Source organism: Labrus mixtus, chromosome 3, assembly GCF_963584025.1.
Source record: "Labrus mixtus chromosome 3, fLabMix1.1, whole genome shotgun sequence".
In the NCBI taxonomy this organism is placed as follows: Eukaryota; Metazoa; Chordata; class Actinopteri; order Labriformes; family Labridae; genus Labrus; species Labrus mixtus.
Window position 1 is genome coordinate 16,013,387 of NC_083614.1, and position 23,733 is coordinate 16,037,119.

General features: G+C 42.4%; 1 protein-coding gene across 2 annotated transcripts; it reads right to left on the minus strand.

Annotated features, from left to right (window-relative positions):
- Window positions 1-1,310: 1,310 nt before the first annotated feature.
- On the minus strand, window positions 1,311-23,043 carry rgl1 (ral guanine nucleotide dissociation stimulator-like 1). Of its 2 annotated transcripts, none has more exons than XM_061033287.1 (18): window positions 22,489-23,043; window positions 10,173-10,283; window positions 8,165-8,373; window positions 7,991-8,065; window positions 7,671-7,861; window positions 7,433-7,557; window positions 7,079-7,294; window positions 6,880-6,983; window positions 6,653-6,737; window positions 6,372-6,461; window positions 5,952-6,038; window positions 5,656-5,688; window positions 5,435-5,556; window positions 5,058-5,147; window positions 4,707-4,890; window positions 3,691-3,942; window positions 3,458-3,572; window positions 1,311-3,131 (listed from the first exon to the last, which is right to left on the minus strand). In XM_061033287.1, exons 1-18 carry the CDS (start codon window positions 22,648-22,650, stop codon window positions 2,944-2,946), a joined length of 2,439 nt encoding a protein of 812 aa, XP_060889270.1. In that variant the 5' UTR covers window positions 22,651-23,043; the 3' UTR covers window positions 1,311-2,943. The 2 variants fall into 2 exon arrangements, with proteins under 2 accessions (XP_060889270.1, XP_060889271.1); XM_061033288.1 differs by lacking the exon at window positions 22,489-23,043 and adding an exon at window positions 12,653-12,884.
- Window positions 23,044-23,733: the final 690 nt, after the last annotated feature.

Here is a 23,733-nt window from a genome sequence, read left to right on the forward strand (position 1 = left end):
TTACACACTCTGTAACTTTATGCTGAGTAATCTACCACTGCTGCACACTTTAACAATGTAGCAGCAGGTAACAACTGTGTGTTTTGTTAGTTATGAAATAAATATGGCAAAAGAAGGAACATTTGTCACTAGCTAGAGCTGCAGAGTTGAGCAAGAGGACTGAACAGAACATGTTTTTGGTTTATTCTGATGATTACAAGTTTACAAGTGAAATTCTTGTTAGCATGAGATTTGACTTCAAGCAAGAAGAGTTTACTTTGGAGGCATTAGGTACATTTTTATCCTTTGATTTTCCGCTTTGTTCCATTTAATGTTTTTTTCTTTCTTATGTTTATCACTGAGAACAGTGTATAGTATGCTTTGCTCTTTGATTTTGAAATGTCATATTTAAGTATTTAATTAGACTTGTGAGTTTATTGTCCTAAACTATAAAGAAAGTTCAACTAATATGGGTATAGATATTTAAATTGTTCACTTAAACTCACTTACACATACACATCTCACACACACTCTTTTTCAAGAGACTCTTTTTCAAGAGTGTGTGTGAGAGTGTATGGCTAGAAACAGTTCACATATTTTGTTGTGTTAAGGAAAAGGTTATCTCATAAGCCTGTCATTAAAAAGGTATGTTTCCTGAGGTTGTATGTTTGAAATGTTCTATGGATGGCAGAAATGCGTTTGTCTTTGAATTCCTGCAAAAGTGTTTTGACCAGCACAGCACACTGAGTGTCAGGAAAGTAAGGTCGTGACTGCTGTATTCAAGTCAGCATAAATGTCTTCCACTCAGCAAAATAACTTGGGCTCGGTCCAGACCGGCCTCTGGACATTTTATTGATAGCGTCAATCTTAAGAAGCATGCCGTCCATCACAAGTTCAAGGTTGAAAAGAAAAGGCACAGAGCTGCTTGGTTCTTTCAAATGCTGTCGCTTTAAACTATATAGGAAACTGAACCAAAATAGGTCTACCAGAAAAATAAAACATAACTAGAATAATTAACTGTCAGAAATCATAAAAAAACATGTCATGGTTTCAAGGTGCTTTTCTTTCTTTTTTTTAAAGATTTATTTTTGGGCTTTTTGTGCCTTTATGGAGAGATAGGACAGTGGATAGAGTCAGAAATCAGGGAGAGAGAGAGTGGGGAGTGACATGCGGGAAGGGAGCCACAGGCTGGATTTGAACCTGGGCCGCCCGCTTTGAGGACTATAGCCTCCATACATGGGGCGCTCGCACTAACTACTGTGCCACCAGCGCCCCTTCAAGGTGCTTTTCTAAAGATAAGAGGAAATCAAAAACTCACAGTGGATCCATCGTAATAATGATAATAATTTATTTATTCAGGTAGAGCAAGAGTCTTTGGCAGTGAAGAACAGGGACTGAGAACATTTAGAGTGAAGTGCTGCATGGAGACAAATGATTAGTCCAAATGGGTAATTAACATAAGTGAACCAGCTCTCCCAGGACTACAACATCAACCAAGGGACATTAACTGGTTACACACACGTTTGCTTTTGGCACATTAGATCGGCACTGTGAGAACTGCAGGAGTGAAACTAATAGAGAAAAACAGTTTCTCATGGTGTTTATCTGCTGTTATGTGTCAGGTGAGAAGTTTTGCTGATGACGGTGGAGTGTGCCTATGACACAAAACAGATGGTTATTTACTGTGTGAAGAGCTGTTTGGCTTTTGTTTGCATGATTAAGTGAAGTGTCCCTCAGAACAGGTTTCCAAATGTATCACAGTTGATTCTGGCACAGGCTTTTTGTTTTATGACACTCTGAATTTTAACATTTACTTCTAAAAAAAAGTCCTTCATCACTCTCAAGTCTGACACAGATTTTTCTGGCCCGAATTGTGTTACAAAAACATATAAAAAAAAAGCAACAATAACAAACACAAATGACTATTATTCATTACGTGAAGAGGGAGAAACCACTTACATAGCGGCTGGCTCATTCTTCTGTATTCACATCCCATCGGCTTTTGTTACCAACGGACAAGTGCAACTCTATAGTTCATATAATGAAGGGCAAAGAGGTACAAGTATGCAGCAAGAGACACTTTTAAGGTGTTTTCTATTCCAGGAAGCAGTTCTCTCCTCCTCTCTGTTCTTGTACAATCTATTCATTTATTTTTATCCAAACATGCTGAAAATGCAAGGATGTGAGGAAAACTTTTCCTGGATCAGAAAGCAGCAAAGAAAAGTTGTCTCTGCACCCTGAAGACAGGGTCAGTAAGGCTGTTCCAAATGGGATAAGAACTTGTTAAAACCAAGTAATGGAACCAATCAGAACGCACACAGCATTCGTCACACAGCTCACAATATGAGAGGGGTTGAACACTTCTTAATGTGTCCGACTGGGGGAAAACGATGACTTCACAGCTCCCGTCAATCAAATCATGTCATTCAGAATACTGCAAGAGGTCCACTCATTCTATGAAAAGGCAACAGGACTTGACGCGCAGTCCAATCTTCCTTCCATCCTTCTTCTCTTTCTGCATTCATCACACTTCTGTTACCAAAAAAAAATATTCAGCTACACAGACATCACAGGACAGAAATAATAAGTCCATTCAATATAAGAATACTGTTGGAGGTCAGGAGTTTGGCTGCTCCCATTACATGTGCAAAAACCTATAGTTGCAAAGAGCAGAGGCCACAAGGGGTCGCTGTTCTACTCTGTTACAGGCATCACTATTAAAAGTCAAGTCCCACTGGCACAGCAGTCACGCTACATGTCCATGTTCAATGTTTAGGCACGATAAAGGGATGAAAGGGATGAGAAGATGGCACAGTCCAGGGTAAGCTCTTCAAGTGTCTAAAAATCCATCATCCACAGAGCTTCTCATCCACTCTCTTCTTCCACAAACCAAAAAGTATACACCTTGTATTGTCCTGGACTAGTGGTGCAAGGGGAAACAGCGGCATCCCTGCAGGGTCAGTGTCACAGTGTGACTTTGCTGAGTCGGAGTGACATGGTCGCCCGGTGCTGGGCCCGAGGGAGTGTGGAGCTACACCGGCTTCTGAGCTGCACGGTCTGACCTGATGAGCCTCGCACCCGCAGCAGGAAGTCAAAGTTGGCTGAGGTGTTCATAGCGTAAAAGACGTTGGCGTTGTCTGGGATCACAAGCTCTGGAGGAAGATGAATTAGACAGAGAAAACAAGAGTAATGTTTAAGATCTTGCTGTTATAGTCCTATTATACTATGAGTCAGAATACATGGGTTACTGGGGTTTGTTCAGTTTAGATAACAGATGATCAGTGGAAAAATTACAAGAATGCTGAATTGAATATATAATGGAAATTTCATCTACTGTATTTACTGTTAAAAAAATCTGACAGTGTGACTTTCAACCCTGACCCTAACCCTAAATTTGTTTACATTTTGGAGGGCCCAATCTTAAGCAAGGTAACTCTTATGGAGAAATGTTAAATGTTAAAACATGTTTTGTTTTTACCTCTCTCCTCAGAGATGACTTGTACCAGCTCATATCCCTCCTCAGGCTCCACTTCCAGGTTGTGCTTTGCCATTGCTCGTGAAATTACAGCCGGAGTCTTGTCTTGATTGGTCAACTATTTGGAGAGAAGACATACATTTAGTCATAAAAGGTATAACATATATAATGTAGAAGACGTGTTAAATCAGAAGACTTTCTCGTACACAGGAATACAAACATGTGTATTATTTTACCAGTATGCTCTTGTAGAGATTCCCGTTGCCCTGCTCCAGACTGACTCTGATGATGCATGTGTCCTGGGCCTGGGTGTTATAAGCTGGGGTCTGACTCGGGGAACAGGGGGACATGGCAGTGAGGGAGATGGAGCGTCTGTGGGTGCAGGGGGGCCCAGGATTTGAAGGAGACACGGGAGTCATGGAGACACTTGCTGTTGATGAGCTGGTGTCCATTGAGTGGAGTGAAGTACATGAGGAGGATTCTGATAGCTGAGGGAATCATAATCAGGAGTTACAAACAGGCTTAAATAACAATCAGTGGATGACACAAATGTAATGAAGAAAATAATTCATCCAGGATATTGATTTTCAGATATTTGAGAAAAAGATGCAACATGACTTTAAAGGACAGGAAGAAAGTGGCACCTGCAAGGCTCAAATGAGATAATCAGAATTGCTTTGAAAATGAGCCTTTACCCCAAATAAAAGCATTAGGACATAAGGGATGAATGACCATTATTAAATAATATTTGTACCAGACAAGGGGGAATGTTCTTTATGTTTTTCTTTTGGTTAAGGGACAAGATTTAGAGGGTAGTTTGCAGCCTTCTCATTCATCCAGGAGTTCTGTTTTTTCTATTAAAAAAATTCTTTGAAAAAAATGATCTTTCAAAGAGATAAAAGCTGAAAATATTTCTATCAGAAGGATAGAGGTTTTGGCTTTTTGCATCAAACATCAGAAACATTAGTGCATTTTTTTTGTATATTCAACAATGAGCTAGTAGTATGTCAGTCAAGTGACACTGAATAGACATAGATCTTTAGAAATTCATTATGAAGCATGTCTTTGCAGAGAAGGTGCTCCTTTCCACTGATTGCTGAAGAAACTCCTATGTTAACTTTATTCTGCTAAGAGAGCAGGCCTACAGTCAAATAATTAATTTTTTTCACTTTGAAGAATCCTTTTCTGTTAAAAAAAAAAGTTTAGACTTTAAGTAACACTTTCTCTGCAGTCTTAGTCTTTAGTGTCCCACCTTGTTGTGCTGGGAGTCAGAGCTGTGTGTTGGGGTGAGGCCCTCGTTATCTGACGGGCTGCTGGAGTCACTGGACGACACGCTGACTGAATCCATGCTCTCCCCTGAGCTGCCAGTTGGGGGCGATCGTGGCGTCTCTCTGACCGGAGAACTGGCTGCACTGCTGTCAGCTCCAAGGAACAGACTGGAAAATAAAGGAAGTCGGTTATTAGATAATAAAACAAAAATAGGTCACAGTAATTCAGCGCTTGAATAGGAGAAGAAGGCATATTTGAAAATACATTTTCCGACATTTAGAGAGAAGCCCCACTTTTAACGATATTTTCAAGCCTCTTTTCTGGATGTACTCACAGACTCAGTCTCTTCACCATGCTTTTTCGAGGTTTGGGCAAGGTTGGGCTGCTGTCACCAAGACCTTCAACCTCACAGGACAAAGTGTAGCTGCAAGAGAGAACAATAAAAACCTTTAAAACCATCATACATTGCCAAATCATGTGTCTGTTGGTATTTAGAGCCATGCATTTTGAGAAGTGATAAATGAGAGCAGAAACAACAAGTACAAAAGATCAGTAGGGAGTGAAGACATGACACAAGAACAGCAGGGGAAGCTGAGAGGAAACTTGGAAAGAAGCTTCTATTGTGTGAACAATAGGTTCAATAGAGTATGACCTCATGCACTAATTTGCTCCTTATCTAATGGATAACGGTGCAATGAGAAGCAGCAGTACCTCTCCTCCTCACTGAGCTGAGGCTGGCTCTTAAACCAGCGCAGGAACACTGGCTCTGGAGTCAGACAGTAGCTGTTACAGGCCGACTGGAGCAGCTTGATCTGAGCAATCACCTCAAACTCCTGCAGAAACAGAAACAGTGTCCAATGTGAGATCTGTTCCACTTCAAACACCATCATGTGATCATTATCAGAGTGTAATCATGTCATGATGTGGCTCACCCTTCGTCTCTTCTCAAAGTTGATCAGACCACCCTGCAGAGGACACAAAGAGAGTGCTGTCAGACCCGGGACATCACATACCAGCGGCGGCTTAGACAAACAGCATTAGGTGGACCACTCCGAAAATGGACCAACAAAATTCCTCACGCACTCATGGAAACTTACGCCTCACTTTCTGACAGTGGTTACACAGACCGACTCTCAGATCTGCAGCGCTGCGCAAACTCACAGACACATGCTCTCAAACCTTGGAACACATACACACATTCAGCAGGTGTTACAGATTTTTTTCATACCTCCACTAGGTCAGGCAGAGCTGTATCCAACATCGTCAGGTCTGTTAGAAAAGTCCCCAAGTACGGTATTGTTCCTTGCATTGCTCCCTGAAAAAAAAAAAGAGACACTTTTTAAAATCTCCGATGCCACATTGAGTTTGTATGCCGCAAAAAAAGACAAACAGCTCATGGTTTATACATTCCATTGTGGGTTTTTGTAAAATACAACAGAGGCTTAATGCAAGTTCTCCACATAGTGTGCTGAGTAAACAAAGCTAAGCATGTGGCTTCATCATACTGGAGAGGCTAGGACTCACTTTACAGTGCATTGCTTTAGAGAATGTGAATGTGTTGTTTAAAGTTATACAGTTCTGTTTAAGCATTCTCTGAGGAAAAGAAAAAAAGATTTGGCAGAAGCCCTTTTGAAGTTTTTTGTCTCACCATTTCCTTCTGCAGCTGGAGTCTCTTGTGTGTGCGTTTCTGGTGCTCTTTGGCACAACTCTCTAGACTGGCAAACTTTGAAGTGCCTTCCTGTAGGGGGAAACAAACAAAAAAACGCAGATTCAGGGCTCCAGTCCAAGAAGGAAAGTTTTCAGGATTTCCCGATTAAATTTAGAATCTTTAAAAAAAAAAAGGGTTACTAAAGCAGAAACTACATCTAAATTTACTCATAGGTTGACATATTAAAAAATAAAACAAATGTTATAGGTTGGAAAACTCACCCTCATGAGGAGCTCTCTGCTGGTCAGGTAGTTGTTGTGATCAGAGAAAATATCTGAGAGTTCTTCAAATGTTTGCATGCTGTCTCTGTGTCAAGCAAAGACTCGCGTTAGCAATGGCAATCAACATATAAGACAGAACAAATGTGCAAAAAACGGCTGATTTAACGCTGATTCTTCTAACAAGATTTATTGACGTTATCTGCATAAATGCAATATTGAGGTCTTACTTGTGCACACAGGCCCAGGCTCTTTTCAGCCTGTACAGGGGGTTGGACTGCAGCGCAGACACAATGGCTCGCAGAGAGGAAAAGTTTTTGCGTATGCGACACTCCTGTTAGAGAAAATTAACACAGGGGCTGTCATTCCTTGGAGCATTTCAGAAGGACGTTTATAGGTGAATCTGTGTGCCTGTGTCCTTCTGCCAACCTGAGCGATGTCTATCCAGCGCTGGATGACCCGCGCTCTGACGTGTGGTCTGATCTGTCTGTGCTTCAGCACTGTGCTGACCACGCAGGCTGCCACGGCGTTGAACTGTGTGATAGTGGCGCGAATGGTTGGCGCGCTGTGCTTGTTGTGCTTCTTATCCCTCTGGGACCAGATGGAGCCGAGACAGTGGTGGGGTACCACCTTTTTAAACAGCAGCTACAGAAGAACAATGAGCTGATTTTAGTACGACGAGTATTAAATATTTCAGGGATGTATCCTGTGTAACTTCTGCCAGCTATAAATGTCACACCAACATTCAGCCCCTGTTTCTGGCTCTTTTTTTAGTCTACTTACTGCATCCATGTAGGTCAGCTGTTCTGCCACTAAGTCTGCATCAAACGACACAAAGTCCTCCTGCAGCTCGATCTCCACTTCCTCTTCCTCTCCCAGGCAGAAAGAGCTGTTACCTTGAAAACCAGCTGGAGGAAGGCAAACACAGATTATTTTAAACATTATTATTGTTACTGAACAAAGAACTTTATGTTTTAAGAAAAGGGTAGAAAAAAAAACAAAAAAACACTTTTTTATTCACCATCAGTTTCATCCATGCCGGCCTGACTCTGCAGCTGCTCCAGCAATCCCTCGGCCCGTCTAAGAGCCTCAGAGCCTGGCAGAGTCCTCCTCAGGTAGTCCATGAGTCTGTGGAGACAGGGGTAGTCAGGAGGCTCCTGGAAGTCTTCAGGACACTGGTCCAGCCAGGCTCGCAGGGTGGAGGCCAGGGCACTGGGGAGACAGCAGGAAAAGAACTGTGGGTGTTAGGAGGGCTTGAAATGATAGGTGGGCAGGTGTTTAAAGTTCTGCTGTTTGTCACCAAGAATGTTGTGATTGTTGACATATAAAAATGTGTCTCACTTTCTGATGGCTCCATTGGTTTCAGAGCCTTGGCATTTTCCTGTGGCTTGTTCATTTTCTCCCACACTTCCATACCTTCAGCAGAAAACGAGCAGAGTACATTTTTAAAAAAACACAAAATCATAAAATCAATGCATTCTTTCATCTTTATGCTACACTTGACTCCATTCCCACCTGTCTAGCAGCATTTGCAGTACAGTCTGTGTGCTGGCGAAAGCTCTGTAGGTGGAAAGGAAGATTGAGGTGTAGGTGAGGTCGTTGTCTCCGAACGCCGTCAGTAATGTTTCTACCAGACGCTCCAGTGTTCCTGCGCGGATGCTTCGGATTTTGCACGTCTCCAGCTGGCTCACTGTGTGGCCTGGAGGCAGACGATCGCCCTCCGCCTGCAAACACACACAAGCGCTTATTATTTTACCCCGTTCAACCTGTGGGAACTGAGCTCAGAGGCACCTTTGTTATTATTTGGCAGGTAACTTCGAAATCTTTTCTTTGGCTTCGGGTCCACGTCAGTAGAGAACAATGCTTTCAATATGTCAGGGTGGTTTGGATGTTATCTTGTGTAAATTACCGAACATAAAAATAATTTAAAGACTCAATCGTGTTTCTCAGTAAGGCTTTAAAATGTGATTTGATAAGGTCGAAAACAATTCCTTTCGAAAAGGCAGAAATGATAAGAAGAAAAGGGTAAGGACAATCTAACTATTATTTAATTTCTATGTCCCAAGACGTGTCCGACAATTGAAAGGGAATGACAGGTTACAAAACAAGCAGAAGAAGAAGTGGCACAAACATGGAGAGAAAGAGACCTTACTGAAGTAAGCACGCTACAACAGGAAACGCGGCAATCTGCTTTTAATCACCACAGCCCCCAACACACACACACACAAACACACACACACACACACACACACACACACAGAGAGAAAAGGACAGCAGTGGAACTGGGTTCTCCCACCTCTTTTGTTTGATAATAGCCCTTAAAAATTCCACTTTTTATCTGTGTGAAGCAACTTAACGTTAAGTCCCACATAGAGGAAGTTTAGATGAAATGATTCACAATAAATGACGGGTAAACAAAGGCAAAAACTACTCCACAAACTGTAAACAGTAATTGATTATAGACCTACAATCCAAGTGAAAAGAATTGCTATTATTCACTGACAATAGCCTGTTTATAGTGAACACAAAGATTTCTCAATAGGGATTGCTCTCCATTCTATCTACTCAACAGACAGCACTGTATTAAGTAGCCATGGTGTTTTAATTAGCTTGAATACAGTTGGCTGCTCACGCACTTGTCAACACAGTTTTAAAGCCTCAGTGCTGTTTTCTGTTCCTTTTTCATATGCCATCCTCCACTTCATACACAAATACCACAGAGATAAAAACACAAGACCCTGAGTTTATTTCTTGGAAACAAAAGGGGAAACTCCATACATGTGATGTGTGATTTCTGTTTCACTGATTTGATACATTTAGTTGTTTATGAGAAAAACACACAAGCTAGATGTAGGATAATGCAGCTAACTGGCCCTTCTGTGCAGACTAATAACAGACTGTATAACATGGCATTATGCTGATTTAAACAGCGCAGCGGAGGAAACAGCAATGCTTCATGCGCAGTGAAAAAATATGCACAACTCCAGTAAAATCCTTTAATACCCCTTTTTTTGTTTTGTCATACCAGCGTTTTGTAAAACACTGCTACACAGGGGGAGCGAGCCGTTTTGTTGGCAGCTCGGGGAAGTCAGGAAATCACATGCTTTGGCTAAACTGTCCACGTCTGGAGAAACTGTTGATTTTCAACATGCAGCTAAAAGGTGTCGTCAAAACTGGGAGATTTAAAGCCCAAATGTTAAAACAACAGGCCTGGTGCTGCACAATGCAGAGAGAGAGAGAGAGAGAGAGAGAGAGAGACGCCCAACAATAAAAAAAAGACACAATGTGCTGTAAACAATGGAGATTAGATTTTAGGTTTAAACGCTCAGCACTTTGCACACAAGCAGCTGGATTGCTTTACAAGTCATCTAAACAGTCCAAGGTTGAAACTTTTCCACTTGGGGGTAAATAAAGAGCAATGCAACAGGTTAAGAAAGGAAAAAACGATCAGATTTTAATACATTAGATCTGTCAAATGTGTTTCTTCTTTAAAACTGCTTTGTCAGTGTGTATACTGACTCACCCCAAGCCATCTTGCTCCCTTGTTAGCCGCCTGCTGGATCTGAACCCTCTTCAGCGTCACATTGTAAATGGCTCCTTCCTCGACTTCCTCCCCCCAATCCTGGACCGAGCTCTGAAAAGAGAGGGAGCATGTTAGAGACCTCGAGAAAAGATGAAAGAAGAGGAGAGAAGAGTTTGCGATTGGGATAAAAGGACATAACAATTTCCTGTTAATGACTGCGGGCTGCAGACTGAATCAACAAGTTTCACAACAAGTGACACTTCAATAGTATTAGGGATTTTTTTTGGGATCCTCTTAGAGAAAAGCAGATGAAAGAATCTTTAAAAAAAACAAAGACACACCACAGTACTCCAACTATTTAAAAAAAACAACTTAAGTGCAGTAAAACATCTAGACTGGCCGACTCCCCAACCCCCACAGCTGCAGCCTGCCAGTCCTCCCTCCCTGTATTTACTCCCTCTTTTATTCCTCTATCCATCTCCTTCACCCTGTCACAGCCTCTCTCTGCAGCTGAAGTCAGAGCTGGATGGCGTTCCTGAAGATAAGAGCCAGAATGGATGAAGTCTCTCAAACAAGCCTCCACATAATAAAACAGAGCATTTACAGAACTTTTCTTTGTCTGTTTGCCTGCCTAACTATACACGCCGAGAGAGTTTGATTACAAATCCGGGCCTCGAAAGTCTACATGGATTTGTGCACATCTTGCCGTTTATGTACAGTGTCTATCTCTGGTTGTAAATCACTGACAAGCAGAAGAAACAAACAAAGGGGTATCAAACTACAAATGTGCTGAGACGTCAACACATGGAGTTGAAAACAGAGGCACAGACGGAAAGGGGGGCGGGTGCAAATATAAACAGCAAGCAGTATTATGGCCAACCCTTCTCACACACAGACTGTAATGGCCAAGATCACTTTCACTCGTTCCCCACTTTTGATCAGCTCAATGGCAAAGTCCACACTCGACCCCGAAACACAAGGGCTGCTAGAGAGGAGGTCGAAGGCCAAAGTCGCCATTAACACCCTCAGCGGACAGCGGTCCTGGAGGCGGATGGCACTCAGCCATGACCAAGGCCGTGTTAGAGTTTGAAAAGAAACATGTGATGCTGGGAAAGAAAAGAAAGCCCCGCACCAAAAGAGTAAAACAAAAGAGAGAGAACGGGAGAGGAGGAGCAAAAAGGGATTTCAAGTGACCCTGGGGAATAAAACTAGCAAGCAGTCTGAGCCCTTTCCTGCTGAATTTGTCTGAAATATGTCTGTCTGTCCCCTACCCTGTTCAGCATCTTGTCATAAGGTCAGCGGCCTATAAGTGCAAGTCTCTCTGCCTCGCTCCCTCTCTCTGTAGCTGCTGCTGCTGGCTGGACGGCTGGCACAGTCACAGATAAATACATCATGAGTCATGCAGTCCACACACTCCCAAAACAATAGCAGGAGGTCTCTGTGCTGGCCGGCCGCGCTGCTGAGTTCACAGTCTGCACACACAGCCTGCTTTTTGTCAGCCAAAAGAGCTGGAGATGTTTTTCAGAGCAGGGTTTTAGAAAAAAGCTCTGCCAGCTTTGTGCACCATGCTAGGGCTTATTGAGGGACAAAGTTCCATGAGCCTGCATGAAAACAGAAACCAAAAACAGTCTGTCACTGTGAGGGTTCTATACAGCAGAGGGATGAGAAATAGAAATAAGTAGACAGGAGTGGGATAACAGAGAGTACATGGCATCAAATGAGCCTGGGTAATGGTGTAAACAGGACACGAGTTGTTTACTCTGCACAAATTGGACACTTCAGATGATGCTCACTACGTGCACAGGGATGACACCAAGAAGAGGCTATTAGTACCCTATCTCAGATCAAATAGTGCTAATCTGCCTACCAGCCTATCACCTGTGTGCGAAACAATACTCCCAAGATAACAAGAGTAACAACAGTTGTGTTAAATCTTTGACACTGCTGATCTGTTGGCTTTTGTGTTTACCTCCCCTGCACGCAGCTGGGACCCGTGCAGACACACTGATGGGCCCCGGGGCCACGCCAATTGTTCCCTCTCTGTTTCGCTGCTGGCTCCCAGACAAAAGTTTTCATATCCACCATCAGGGAGGGGGAAAGCTAGCGGATCGAGATCATATTTGGCGGAGTCGGCAGGGGATTTTTTTTTGTTTGTTTGTTTTATCCTCCCCCCCTTCCTTTCCTTACGTTTCCAAACTTTACGCGACATCTTTACGCAGATCATACAATGTAGGCTAAACTGGATTTAAAGCTCAGTACACCAAATTAAAATGCAGAGTTCAACTGGTCCCCCCACTCCCCCTCCTCTTCCTTTTCTCCCCCCCTTTCTCCGCTACTTTCCCAAGGCTTCAAACACCCCCCCCCCCCCCCCCCCCCCCCCTTCCCTTTCTCTACCAATTCTCCCCCCTCTTCAAACCCCCAAAAACACCAACAGAGCGACTGATGGAAAAGCATGCGAGTTTTTCTGTTTTTGGATTTACCATTTTAGTTTTCCAGGCGAATTTCATGGTGAGCGTTTCTTTCATGATCCGGGGACAGCATCAGAGCTCGGGAGTAAATCCGCCAAGGAAAGAAGAAGATAATGTTCCCTTAAATAAGAAATCCTAGATCCTCGCTAAAAGAATTCCTTCTCCTTCACCGCACACACTTCTGCCCGCTTCAAACTCCAAATCCTCCTCCTCTGTATGTCAGAAGGCTCGCCTTTCTTCTAGTGAATGACCAAACTCCTCCTACTTGCACTCACAACAGTCCCGTTTAAACTCCTCCTCCTCCTGTTTTGTCCGACTTTCATCAGACTGACAACATTGTGCGCGCTCACACAGCCGAAGAACGCAGGCTTGTGATTTCTGTTTGCGCAATGAATGAACTCACAGGAAGCATAAATCAAATGTCTTATGAAACCCAAGAGAATCATAACACATTTTATTGGCTGGCTTGGACGATCTACGTGTTTTGTTGCTTAGTTTTATACTGATTTTACAAATAAATATGTCAATGTTCAACCATTTTCCTCCTATTAAAATGAACTGGACATTAATCCTTGTAGGATGTATATTTTAAGTACTAACATTTTTTTTTGTATTCATATAAGCTGTATTCTTTACACTGTTGTTGAATAGTTTTAAATAATAGTAGCTAAGTCAAGGCTGTTTAGTGAACACTTTCAACACGTGGGTGTTTTTCTTTTCCTGTTTTGCTACACATGCAGTTTAAAGAAACAGAAAAAAATCTCTGAACTTCCCTGGGTATTTTCAATATGTCTGTGATTGTATGCTTATGTAAACTTCCTTTAAAATGTTCTGTTTGTCACTAAGTTTAGTTTAGTTGAGGTCCACATTTGTATTTTGTTTTACTGAAAGCTCAAATGTAATATCAGGTTTAGATCAGTGTGGTTTCTTTATGGGAAATGTGAAATCTTAGATACTTTTTCAATGTAAAAAATGCTAAATTCTTACATTTAGCTAAGTCAAAAGTTTGTGATAGCTGTATGTGTGTCCCCTGACAGAGTGTATTGTTAAGTCATGGTAACACATGAAGAGAAAGTCAACGATAAAAGGCCATAACTTTGGAAGATACCCACTTTAAAAACAGAAGTCACAGTGTCAATACATCCTGTCAAAGAGTTGCAATTCCCCTTATTTAATGTTTAAACTGTTGGCTAAAAACATTTGTGTTGGTGGAGAACCATTGGAAACATTGTTTTCATCTACTCATTGTATCTGTTGAAACCAATTCAAACTGTTGCTATCATTGACAGATGTGCATTGAATTTTCTGTCTGAGGACAGGTAAATAAAATTAAAAAAAACAGTAACTTCTTGATAACCCATTTACACTAAACTATATTTAAGATATTTGATTAACAGGAAGGCCTCCAAATCTATGTTCGGAGTATATCTGAAATGTTCAAGTTAAAAGTCTCCTTTACGTCTTCTTGTAGTCCCCGCAAAGAAAAAGTCCACACTCCCCTCTCCCCTTTCTACAATTCTTCTTCTGCACAAAACTGCTGTCATTCTTATATCCATTCATAATCATCCAGATTATGCAAAAAGTCTGCCTTCACCTGTCAGTGTGTCATTTAAACTGTGAAGCACTAGTTTAAAGTTTTAAACTAAATTAATTCCTAGTTTGTCTATAAACTTATTTCATATTTTCAAGCTGGGACAGGCAGTGTTATAGGCTACACAAAGGTTATTATTTATGTTTTAGTTTTGATTGTCAGGAGATAACAATGACAAAACCTCTTCATTGGTATTACTTACGAAACCATTTGAGACGCCTGACAGTGAAATAAGAACAATTCTTTCTCACCCCAAACGCCAGAGGTTTTTAATGTTCATACAGAAGTCCTCAACCCATCCAACAACGCTGAATCACAAGACATCAGCTGAGGAGGGCTGTTAACAACTTTTCTTTCTCTACATATTCAATAGTATTCCTTGAGTTATTTACCTGCACACAGCAGCACTGTATCTGTAAATATTCAATAACATTCGGATTTCATATACTCATGAATGATGGAGGTCCTGTGTGAAGCAGCTGCAGCCTCAAGGCCCCTGCGTGGGACAATACAAGGAAGACCGTAGATGCCGTCACTGTGCTGTGCATTGTCAGAGAGAGGAGAATAGGCCGAGTGTGAGAATGGACAACACTGTTCTCCTGTGAATGTTCCTACACACGTACTCAAACTGCCCACTTGTGTGAATAAACGGGAAGATATGAATCAAAGTTTGGTCTCTGTGAGGGTCTTTTGTACAAAAATTTGTATCATAAATGAGATGAAAAGTGACCAATGAGGGGGTCATGCAGTATGTTGTTCATGAAAGAACTAACTTGCTGATTCAAAGTCAGGAGACAGCGTGGAGGTTATGACGCTTATTGTCATATGGCTCGGTGGAAGGGACAGATAAACCTGCTGTGGCCCCCTTTTCAATATTGTGTGTGTGAGCGAGTGCATGAGATATTCCTACCCACTCTTCAGGCTCCCACAGCACCATCATGTTACTCCAACGTCACACTCAGCGTCACTGACTGTCACACACCACGCTGGCAGGCAGAGTAACACACGTACACACATGCACCTACACACAAGGTCCCAAATTTTTGTTATCATTGCTCCTTATTCGATTTGCGTGGGGGTCACTAAGGTCAGGGAAGCCCAACACACATCTTGGTCATTTCTTCTCCATGTGTGCTTATCTGTGCTTAACAGTGTGACTCTTCATCAGGATGTATATCTGGACGTGCTCCAGTTCCCAGGCCAAGCTGCCCCGGTGTCCACTCGGGTCTCTGGAGCTCTGGGAAGCCCAGAGTGGCAGTGGGAAGGTTGTGACCCCGCAAGACCCCGAGCTCAGCCCCCTGGGGTATTAGAGTGTTGGTCTCACAGTGGGAGTGATGTCATATCTCCGCCCAAACAAAATGTCAGACAAATGTGACAGCTTCTGCTCTGTGTGATGATTGTAGATTATAGTGTCATAATAGAGGAATAAGGAAACAGTCTTCAACCAGTTTCGGCCTATAGTCTAATGTTCTAATAAAGAAATATTAAGCTCCTGTGAGGAGTTTTGATTTTGTGTTAATCTTGGTCTGCTCCCTGTGGACAAAGCCGTACATCTTATCTCTTTGCTGTTCTTAACAAGTATGTGTGTAAGTAGAATTGTCTGAAAGAAAAAGTCCGTCCCCCCCCCCCCCCCCCCCCCCCCGATAGCAATTAAAGGCATTAACATAACTTTATATAGAATATAATCTTGTTGCTGACGCTCTCGTTTGCCTTTGTGCGTTACTATCAATTTGAGTCTGTTACATAACACCTTAATACTCCTCACAGGAGCTTTACATAATCAGTGCAATATCTTTTGGGAAATACATTAATTCCCCCTTCATACCAAGACAAAGACAAAAAGATACAGTCTGCTCTCCTGTCCTTACACTAAAGCTAAATCGAGCATGTGGCAAAAGCTTAGATCATGTGAAGACTTGAAACAGGAGGAAACAATCTGCCTGCCTCTGACCAAAGGTAACAAAATCCTCCATCCAAAACCTCCAAAGCTCATTTATTACAACACCATGTTTCATTTGTTTAATCTGCTTCAGAAAAATAAAAGAGTAAGAATAAAGTTTTAGTTGTACACGTTTGCGTCATGGGAGACTGTTTCTTGGAGAGGAAGCAGGGACTTCCTTGAGTCTTGAGTCTGCAAGGTCGGAAAGTCAAGCTGCTAGTCTCATCACATCTGTGAGCATTAAAATGGAGTGGGATGTAAATGTGACCAGGTCTGCAGTCCGTGAAATTATAAGTGAATGTGGTACAGTAACAGTTAAAGTGTACAGCTCCTACAATGTACGTAATCCAGACCAATCCTGAAACCAAGTTTTCCTTTCTCTTGGAAGACTAATGACGTAATAACTCTTAGGAAAGCCCTCGACAAGTACACGGCCATTTGTTATAATGAGTTCCTGCTATTATTAAACATCCCAAGTATCCTCTTCAGTCCGTTCCACTATGTCCGAACAGGCAGCTACAGTACAGACAGCAAGGGGACAAAAACAGGAGGAGTGCCGCTCGCACTGTTATTGCACCAGTGTGGGGAAAAAACGCACATTCCAGGAAATCTCCCACTTCCTGCCTCCAGCCTCCTGACTCCAGCGGGCCTGCTGTCCTCATACCTGACTGGCTGAGGGGAGCCTCTCTGGCTTGGAGCACGGTCATAAAAATCAGACTAATACGTAGAGGGAGGAGAGGGGAAGATAGGAGAGATGATAAAAGGAGATGTTGATGCAGAAGAAACAGGACCAAGCCAAAAAACCGAAAGAGAGGGCTGTAAATGTTGGCATGTGTCTTATGTAGCATGTTTAACATCTCAGTGTTTACATCCAAGATAAGAATGTCGTGCATCAGAGAAAGTGTAGGACCCTTTGGAGATTAACTTGAAAGGACATTATCTCCTCTTTGAGTGTGAGCTGCAGAGACAGAGTAGGAGTGGGAGAGTTCACAGTACAGTCAGAAAGTGAGAAGACCCGTACTGGCTTAGAGACAAACATGATGCAACAGAACCATCTTGCAATTCCAAAGAACGACTGATTTCATTTTCATCGAAGCGGAAAGAGACATGCTTTCTTCTCTGCTGGAAACGAGTGAACAGTACGGGCAGACGCGTCATTTCATCCAGTCAGAGGAGTATCAGCTCAGACTGGAGCCAAAACTCTGTCTCTAGAGGAAAGTTAATTTCAAAATGGAGAGCATCTTTCCTGCCTCCATATCAGAACTAAATGTGTCAGGACATTCATACTTGGATCCTGTTTGCACAGTCTTTTCTCAGTGTGTTTGTGTGTGGTTGGTGGGTTTGTGTTTCCAAAGCATACTGCCCAGTAGAGGGCAGAGTTCAAAAACCGCAGTGTTTATCCAGAGTCAGCAGAGGTTTCAGAGCCGAAGCAGGCCACAGATACAAAAGCAGAGAGGTTTGGATTTATGGTGCAGGGTTGGAATGATCTGCTGTAACCTAATAAAACCAACGAGCAGGAGAATAAAAGTAGCTTAAATCAGGCCTTGAAGAGCAGTGAAGCAGTGGAAAGCCACTTACTACTTACTTTTGTTTATTTAAGAAGGTAACAGATGAGTGTCTGCGTCTCCAGTTGTAAAATTAATGAAATTCAGATGGACAAGGACATGTCAGGTCTTCTCTTATATAACTGACAGCTGCATATTCTTCTCCTCTTTCTCTCTGTTTCCCTCTCTTCTTCTTTAAACAGAACCCTTTGTTCAAACATTACAGCTCTGTCTCCTTCTCACTCACCCTCCTTTCTTATGTCATGTCTCTGCTCCTCACATCTATTGTTGTTGCGCTCTCCCCCCCCCCTCCCCCCTCTCTTTCTCTGGATGGGTGACATCATGAGTTTCCAGTAAAGTCTGAAGCCGCTGTCTTGACACCCCTCCTCCTCATCCTGCACACTCCAACACAGCTGACCCTGCAAACCGAGACAGACTTCAAGGCGGAGCTGCCAATAGTTTTATTAAGAACAAATCCACCGTATCTTATTCCCATACAGACATATTTAAGCTTGGACTAAATGTCATTTATTTTCTTTTAACAGGATTCATATGGGATCAGTTAACCGTAGCAGAGGTGCTTTCAGGTGTCCCTGCATTTGGAAGATGAATAAGAGAGATCCCAGCACACACATTCACACAAACACACAGACCCCTTCTGAGGCCCCAAATCTGACCCCAACAAGATCTAAGCCCTGCTAAGCCTTGAATGAATCGGTCTGGACTGGATCTGTTGTCTGTCTGACCTCCTGCTAATGAGACATAGACCATCTGTTGCCCACCAGAGACATGCTACTCCTCTAGTTGTCACATACGCAACAAAAACAACACGCAGTATCAATGGAGCTGGTGGCAAGCTGGTGACAATCACACCAGAGAACTACTCAGCAGACTCTCATGACACTATGAGAGAAAGTGAAAAATCACAAGAACTTAATATCTTTGCAAGCAAAATGGAGACATTACATACTGTTTACACTTGTAATAGGTGAAAAAAATAGTTTAGAGTTATAGGATATATTTATTGTTTATAAGGTTGTTTATGTGTCTATTATAATCTACTAACATACAGAATGTGTGAGTGGTGAGTGCTGACCTCTCATATTAATAACTGTAGCCCACACACACACACACACACACACACGCGCGCGCGCACACACACACACACACACACACACACACACACACACACATACACAGGCTAATACACACATCATAATGTCAGCTTGATCCTAGTCATGTGTCAGGGCTAATACTGCAAACTCTGCCTTAGCGGGAAATGGAGAGTGTGTGTGTGTTTGTGTTTGTTTGTGTGTGTGTGTGTGTGTGTGTGTGTGGAGAGGGGGTTCTTTGTCACACATACATTAAATGCACACACTCACACACACACACCATGAAGGCCAAAACCAAATCAAAAGTGTTGCTGCTGCATGCATTGCCGTCTGCCTCCTTTTGAGCAGCCCCTACAAACACACACACACAAACACTTGACCCCAAAACACACACATCCATAGGCATATGGCACAATGAGTTTCTGCTCCAGTTGAGCAAGCTGCTCCTGTGGGGTTGTCCCACTGGGATGGATGCTCGGGTGACAGGGACAATACCCACAATATTGACTTTTCACACCAGTTCTATTATGTGACCTAATTTGTCCCAAAATCACAGTATGAAGCTCCACAGAGCCTCAGGCAACGAGACAACTTGTCATGCTATAAGTCGGCCGAGTGTGTAAACAACAACTTAAGTGGTGGACTCAACAAAGGGATGACAGAGAAGTGCATTTTTGGAGAAAAGAAAAGTTTGGAGCTTAATAAATTGTGCAATTTTAGACAAAAGAAAGGACGACACCGACCAGAGAGAAGGACTTTACAGTCCCTCTTATGTGTCTTGTATTGTTGGTGCTTATTGGGTTCATTAATGACCCCAAAGATCCTTGAGCCATTCAAACCAACTTTTCATAGAAGTATTTCATAAAAGTGTTCGTGGTACAAAAGCTCACGCAAAGTTGACTTTGAGGTTAAAGCAAAATAACAATTCTTAGCAACACGAATGAATCACTGAACAAAAAAACACAAGACAAGTGACAATGTCAACTCTGGACACGGAAACACTGAGACGTCACTGAGCATTTGCCTGAAACGTGCACTTCTCTGTTCAAAAAGACGAGAAAGAGGAAGGAGGAGTGCTCACTCAGCTTTCTTTGCTTTTTTCAATGGAAAACACGCATATCATCAAAACTCCCTCCCACCACCATCATCGTTTCCTTTGTCCCTGTTTTCCCTCTTTTAAAGTCACTTCTGCATTTCCAGCAACCGACCCACTGAGGTTATTGAACTGCTCTGCTGGGTATTGAAGGCCAACTGGTGCGAGGTGGTGGCTGGCATTCTCTCTGGAGTTGTAATTGATTGGCCTGTGCTTGATTTTATTCAACAATCGCTTACATGATGAGAAGAGTATAAAAATGTTTTAGATGTTTACACATAGAGTTAAATAACATCCAAAGATGTGAGTATTTGTCACTGCTACTTCAGGTAAAGTGGGTTCAAACACAGTCAAGTGCTTTGGTTTTCCTCCTTGTGACACATGTTGCAACATCTGATAAAAAAAAGGGGACTTTTATTGTATATTTTCTGTAGTTTATCATCAATCATTTCAGTGTCTTCATCTTCCTGTCAGTCTTGTGCTTGGGGCGATTATGTGTGTGCATGTTCGGGTTTCGTCGTCCTCAGTGGACTGAAGATAATGACTGACACCTCAGCACTCATTTCTTGTCTCTGACCTGAACTGTGGACCCGACAACCATCTGTAACCACACAGCAGCGTGATCACAGACACCTTATCAGTCTAATCGCGAGCTTTATGACTGGCATGGTTTCATAACTGCATGCTGGTTAGGCTCAGTTATCTCACAGGAGAGCGAGCTCCTGGAACATCTGAGATAGTGTGAGCCGGCTGATGGGGCTTTTTTTATTTTTGTTTTCTTGGATTTTATGTCATCTATGTATTGTAACCAAAGTAATTTAACTTCAAGTCCCATGATGCATTGTTTTTTCTAACATAACTACACTGTAGGGTTCAAGCCTTTTTTTTTTAATAATCGCCCTTATTGCCCTATTGCCAAGCCGAGGGCAATAACAGCTCAACATTGTAAAGAAAACAGTCACCAGGATCGGCTCCTAGCACATGGAGTGATTCATGTAAGCTGAGCCTCATCTGGGCCTTCACATCCAGAGAGCATCGGCATCTGTAAGCTAACCTCCAGTCTGTTACTCTTCAGAACAATTGGAGGAAGCGGTGCTGTTAGACTGAAGGGCACGTTAGCTAGGATGTCAGATGGGAAGAGAGGAAGTCTACAATCCCCCAATATCTCTGCAATATCTTATAGTTTTAGTCTGACGCTAATCAGACAACAAAAAATACAAACTTGCTGTTAATATGGTAATTTTTATATCATCAGGATGGGTTTTCTGGAGTTAAATAGATCCCTTCTGGTATAGTATGTTCATTGTTATTAGATATAAGTTTTGGAGCAGGTGGGGGTTCAATGTGAGTGTCACCTCATCGCCTCTTCTTTTACCTCACCACCTACCCATTAAATCGAAACGTGCCGGACGTAAACACCAGAAATATTTCCAGTTTGGCCTCGATACCACAAGCGTGCACATGCAAACAATTAGCTACAAACTAAGCTGGAATAATCCGCCACTGCATTACTGGTAATCACACTGTTATGAAGAATCTGTGACCTCACAGACGAATTAAAGGAAGGTAAATAAACAAAAGTGTGAAGACACACTGATGTGAGTAATGTAAGCAAAGGTCTGGAAATGCTCTGCTTTTTGGTTGATGCACATTAAAGTTGTTTTGCGTATGAGTTCTGAAGTTAAGTGAGTCATGCCTCTTCTGTGAACTCTGACCAGTCAGCAAAGCAGTGCATGCACACACACACACTCACTCTCTGTGACCAATAAGCGGTAGTTACAGTGTGAATTACTGCCTTTCATAAGAGGTCAGCTGTCCTCCTGTCTGTGCAGCCAAAGGTTACTGTCTTGCTTGCATTATTGCATTATATGAGTTTTTAAATGATTGCATATAATACCATTGAGTCAAGGTCAAACACAGGAACTGAAATCCAAATATTGAAGAAATGGCAAATCAATTACTGAGTGATCTTTATAATTTGCTGATGTTTTTGGTTTTTAAATGACCATCAGAAACCGTACATTACACTAGAGGTTTATAGGATAGGTAACTAAAAATTGGATGTCCATGTGACCACAAGATGGGCCAGAACAATGACGTCCAAAGCAGCCTGAGATTTGCTGTGATTTACCCCTCAGCTGTAATCAAATACCTACCAATCTCTCATGCAAACACATAAGAATGTGCAAAAACAATCTCCACAGTTTGTCTCCGCTCTCACCTTACCCTGTTTCTCACATTAACCAACAAACAGACCTTGGAAGAGTCACGAACACTACCAAATCTCTCAGCTCATGTTTTGAGTGAATTGTGTGTGTGTGTTTTTAGTTCATTCTTTGTAATCTTACTGCTCCAAACGCTTTCCATTTCACTTCTCAAGTCCTATCAATTCCTATCCTTGTATCTCACAAAACAGACTAAACCGTTGACACAAAACAAGACATCAGCTCTAAACAACATGGGAAGGTCATCTAACTTCTGCCAGACTGTAAAGCAGGACTGGAAGTACATTTGCCACAAAATAACACATTTCTTTAAAAACAGATAGTATACTCTGCTGTGTACTGACCCAGTGGCGTGGGCTGCTCTCTGGGGAGCGAGGCTGGTACCTCTGCAGGGAGACGCCACCCTCCCCGTCCAGCAGCAGGGCGCAGTCCAGGTCAGGACAGGTGTTGTAGTGGGGCGCAGAGGGCCAGGGAAGCAGGGTAGCCAGAGGGTAGTGGGAGATCATGCTGGCCGCCCGGCTCAGTGGCAGGGGGGACGGGGAGACCAGGGCATACTCCTGTTTGGACCTCAGAGTGAATGGAGAATGAGAGCAGGGGGTCTTCGGGTGTTGAGGATGAAGATGATGAAGATCAAGGATCACTCAAGCCTCCTTGAAGTGTTGATTTTCTTCTTGTTCTCTCTCCTTGGTCTGTATTGGTCTTCACTCAGAGGTTTCACTAATGATAACTTTCCTATCCTCAGTCTCCTCTCTTCCGCTTTCTCTCCTCTCTGCCTTCCTTGTACAGTTTCTATCTACTCTCTTGTGGGTTTTTTTTTCTGTTCTCTCTCCACGCGTATAACTTGGCTTGCCAAAAGCTCTCAACCACATGAGTGATTAAAGTCTATTGTCTTTCTCCCTCCTCTCTCTCCTGCCCCCTACATTCATCCCAGCCAGGAGGAGGAGGAGAAGGAGGAGGAGTTAAAACTAGTTAGCCCCCCCCCCTTTTTTAAAAACAGTACCCACTGACTGGAGGAATGTGGAGAAAAGGAAAGAAGGTCAGGAAAGCTGAGATAGAGACAAGGATGTTAGCGAAGAGGTTCTAAGAATTATAAACAATAGAGGGCATTTTCCTTGATAGAAGAATTCTGATTACCAAACTATGCTCATTAAATCTGCCAACACTTCTCAGATGGTATTCTCATTGTGTTGAGCCCACATTTTGCTGAATTTTGTCATAATCTGTTAAGCAATCCCTTAATTCTTTTGAAATGGATTACCAGAATTAGACATTTCTGTGTGAATAAAAATGTCATACACAGACTTGTCAAGTTCCTCTGCTATTGTTGTTGCTGTTTTTGTGTATGGTTTGGATTATTCAGTTTTTTAATTTGTATTAAAACTTTGATTTATATTGAATGGTAAATCAAGAAGCATACATATATAAGTATAAAAACTCAAAAAAGTTCAGGTGTAAAGACATGTGGATGCTTGATAAAGTCACTTATTCAGCTCTCTGTTACACGTTACAGCTTGGTGACAACTGTGACAGCAGGGCAAAAGTCAAACCATAATAAATGTGTGAACAATACGGAGAGCATGTCTGCGCAA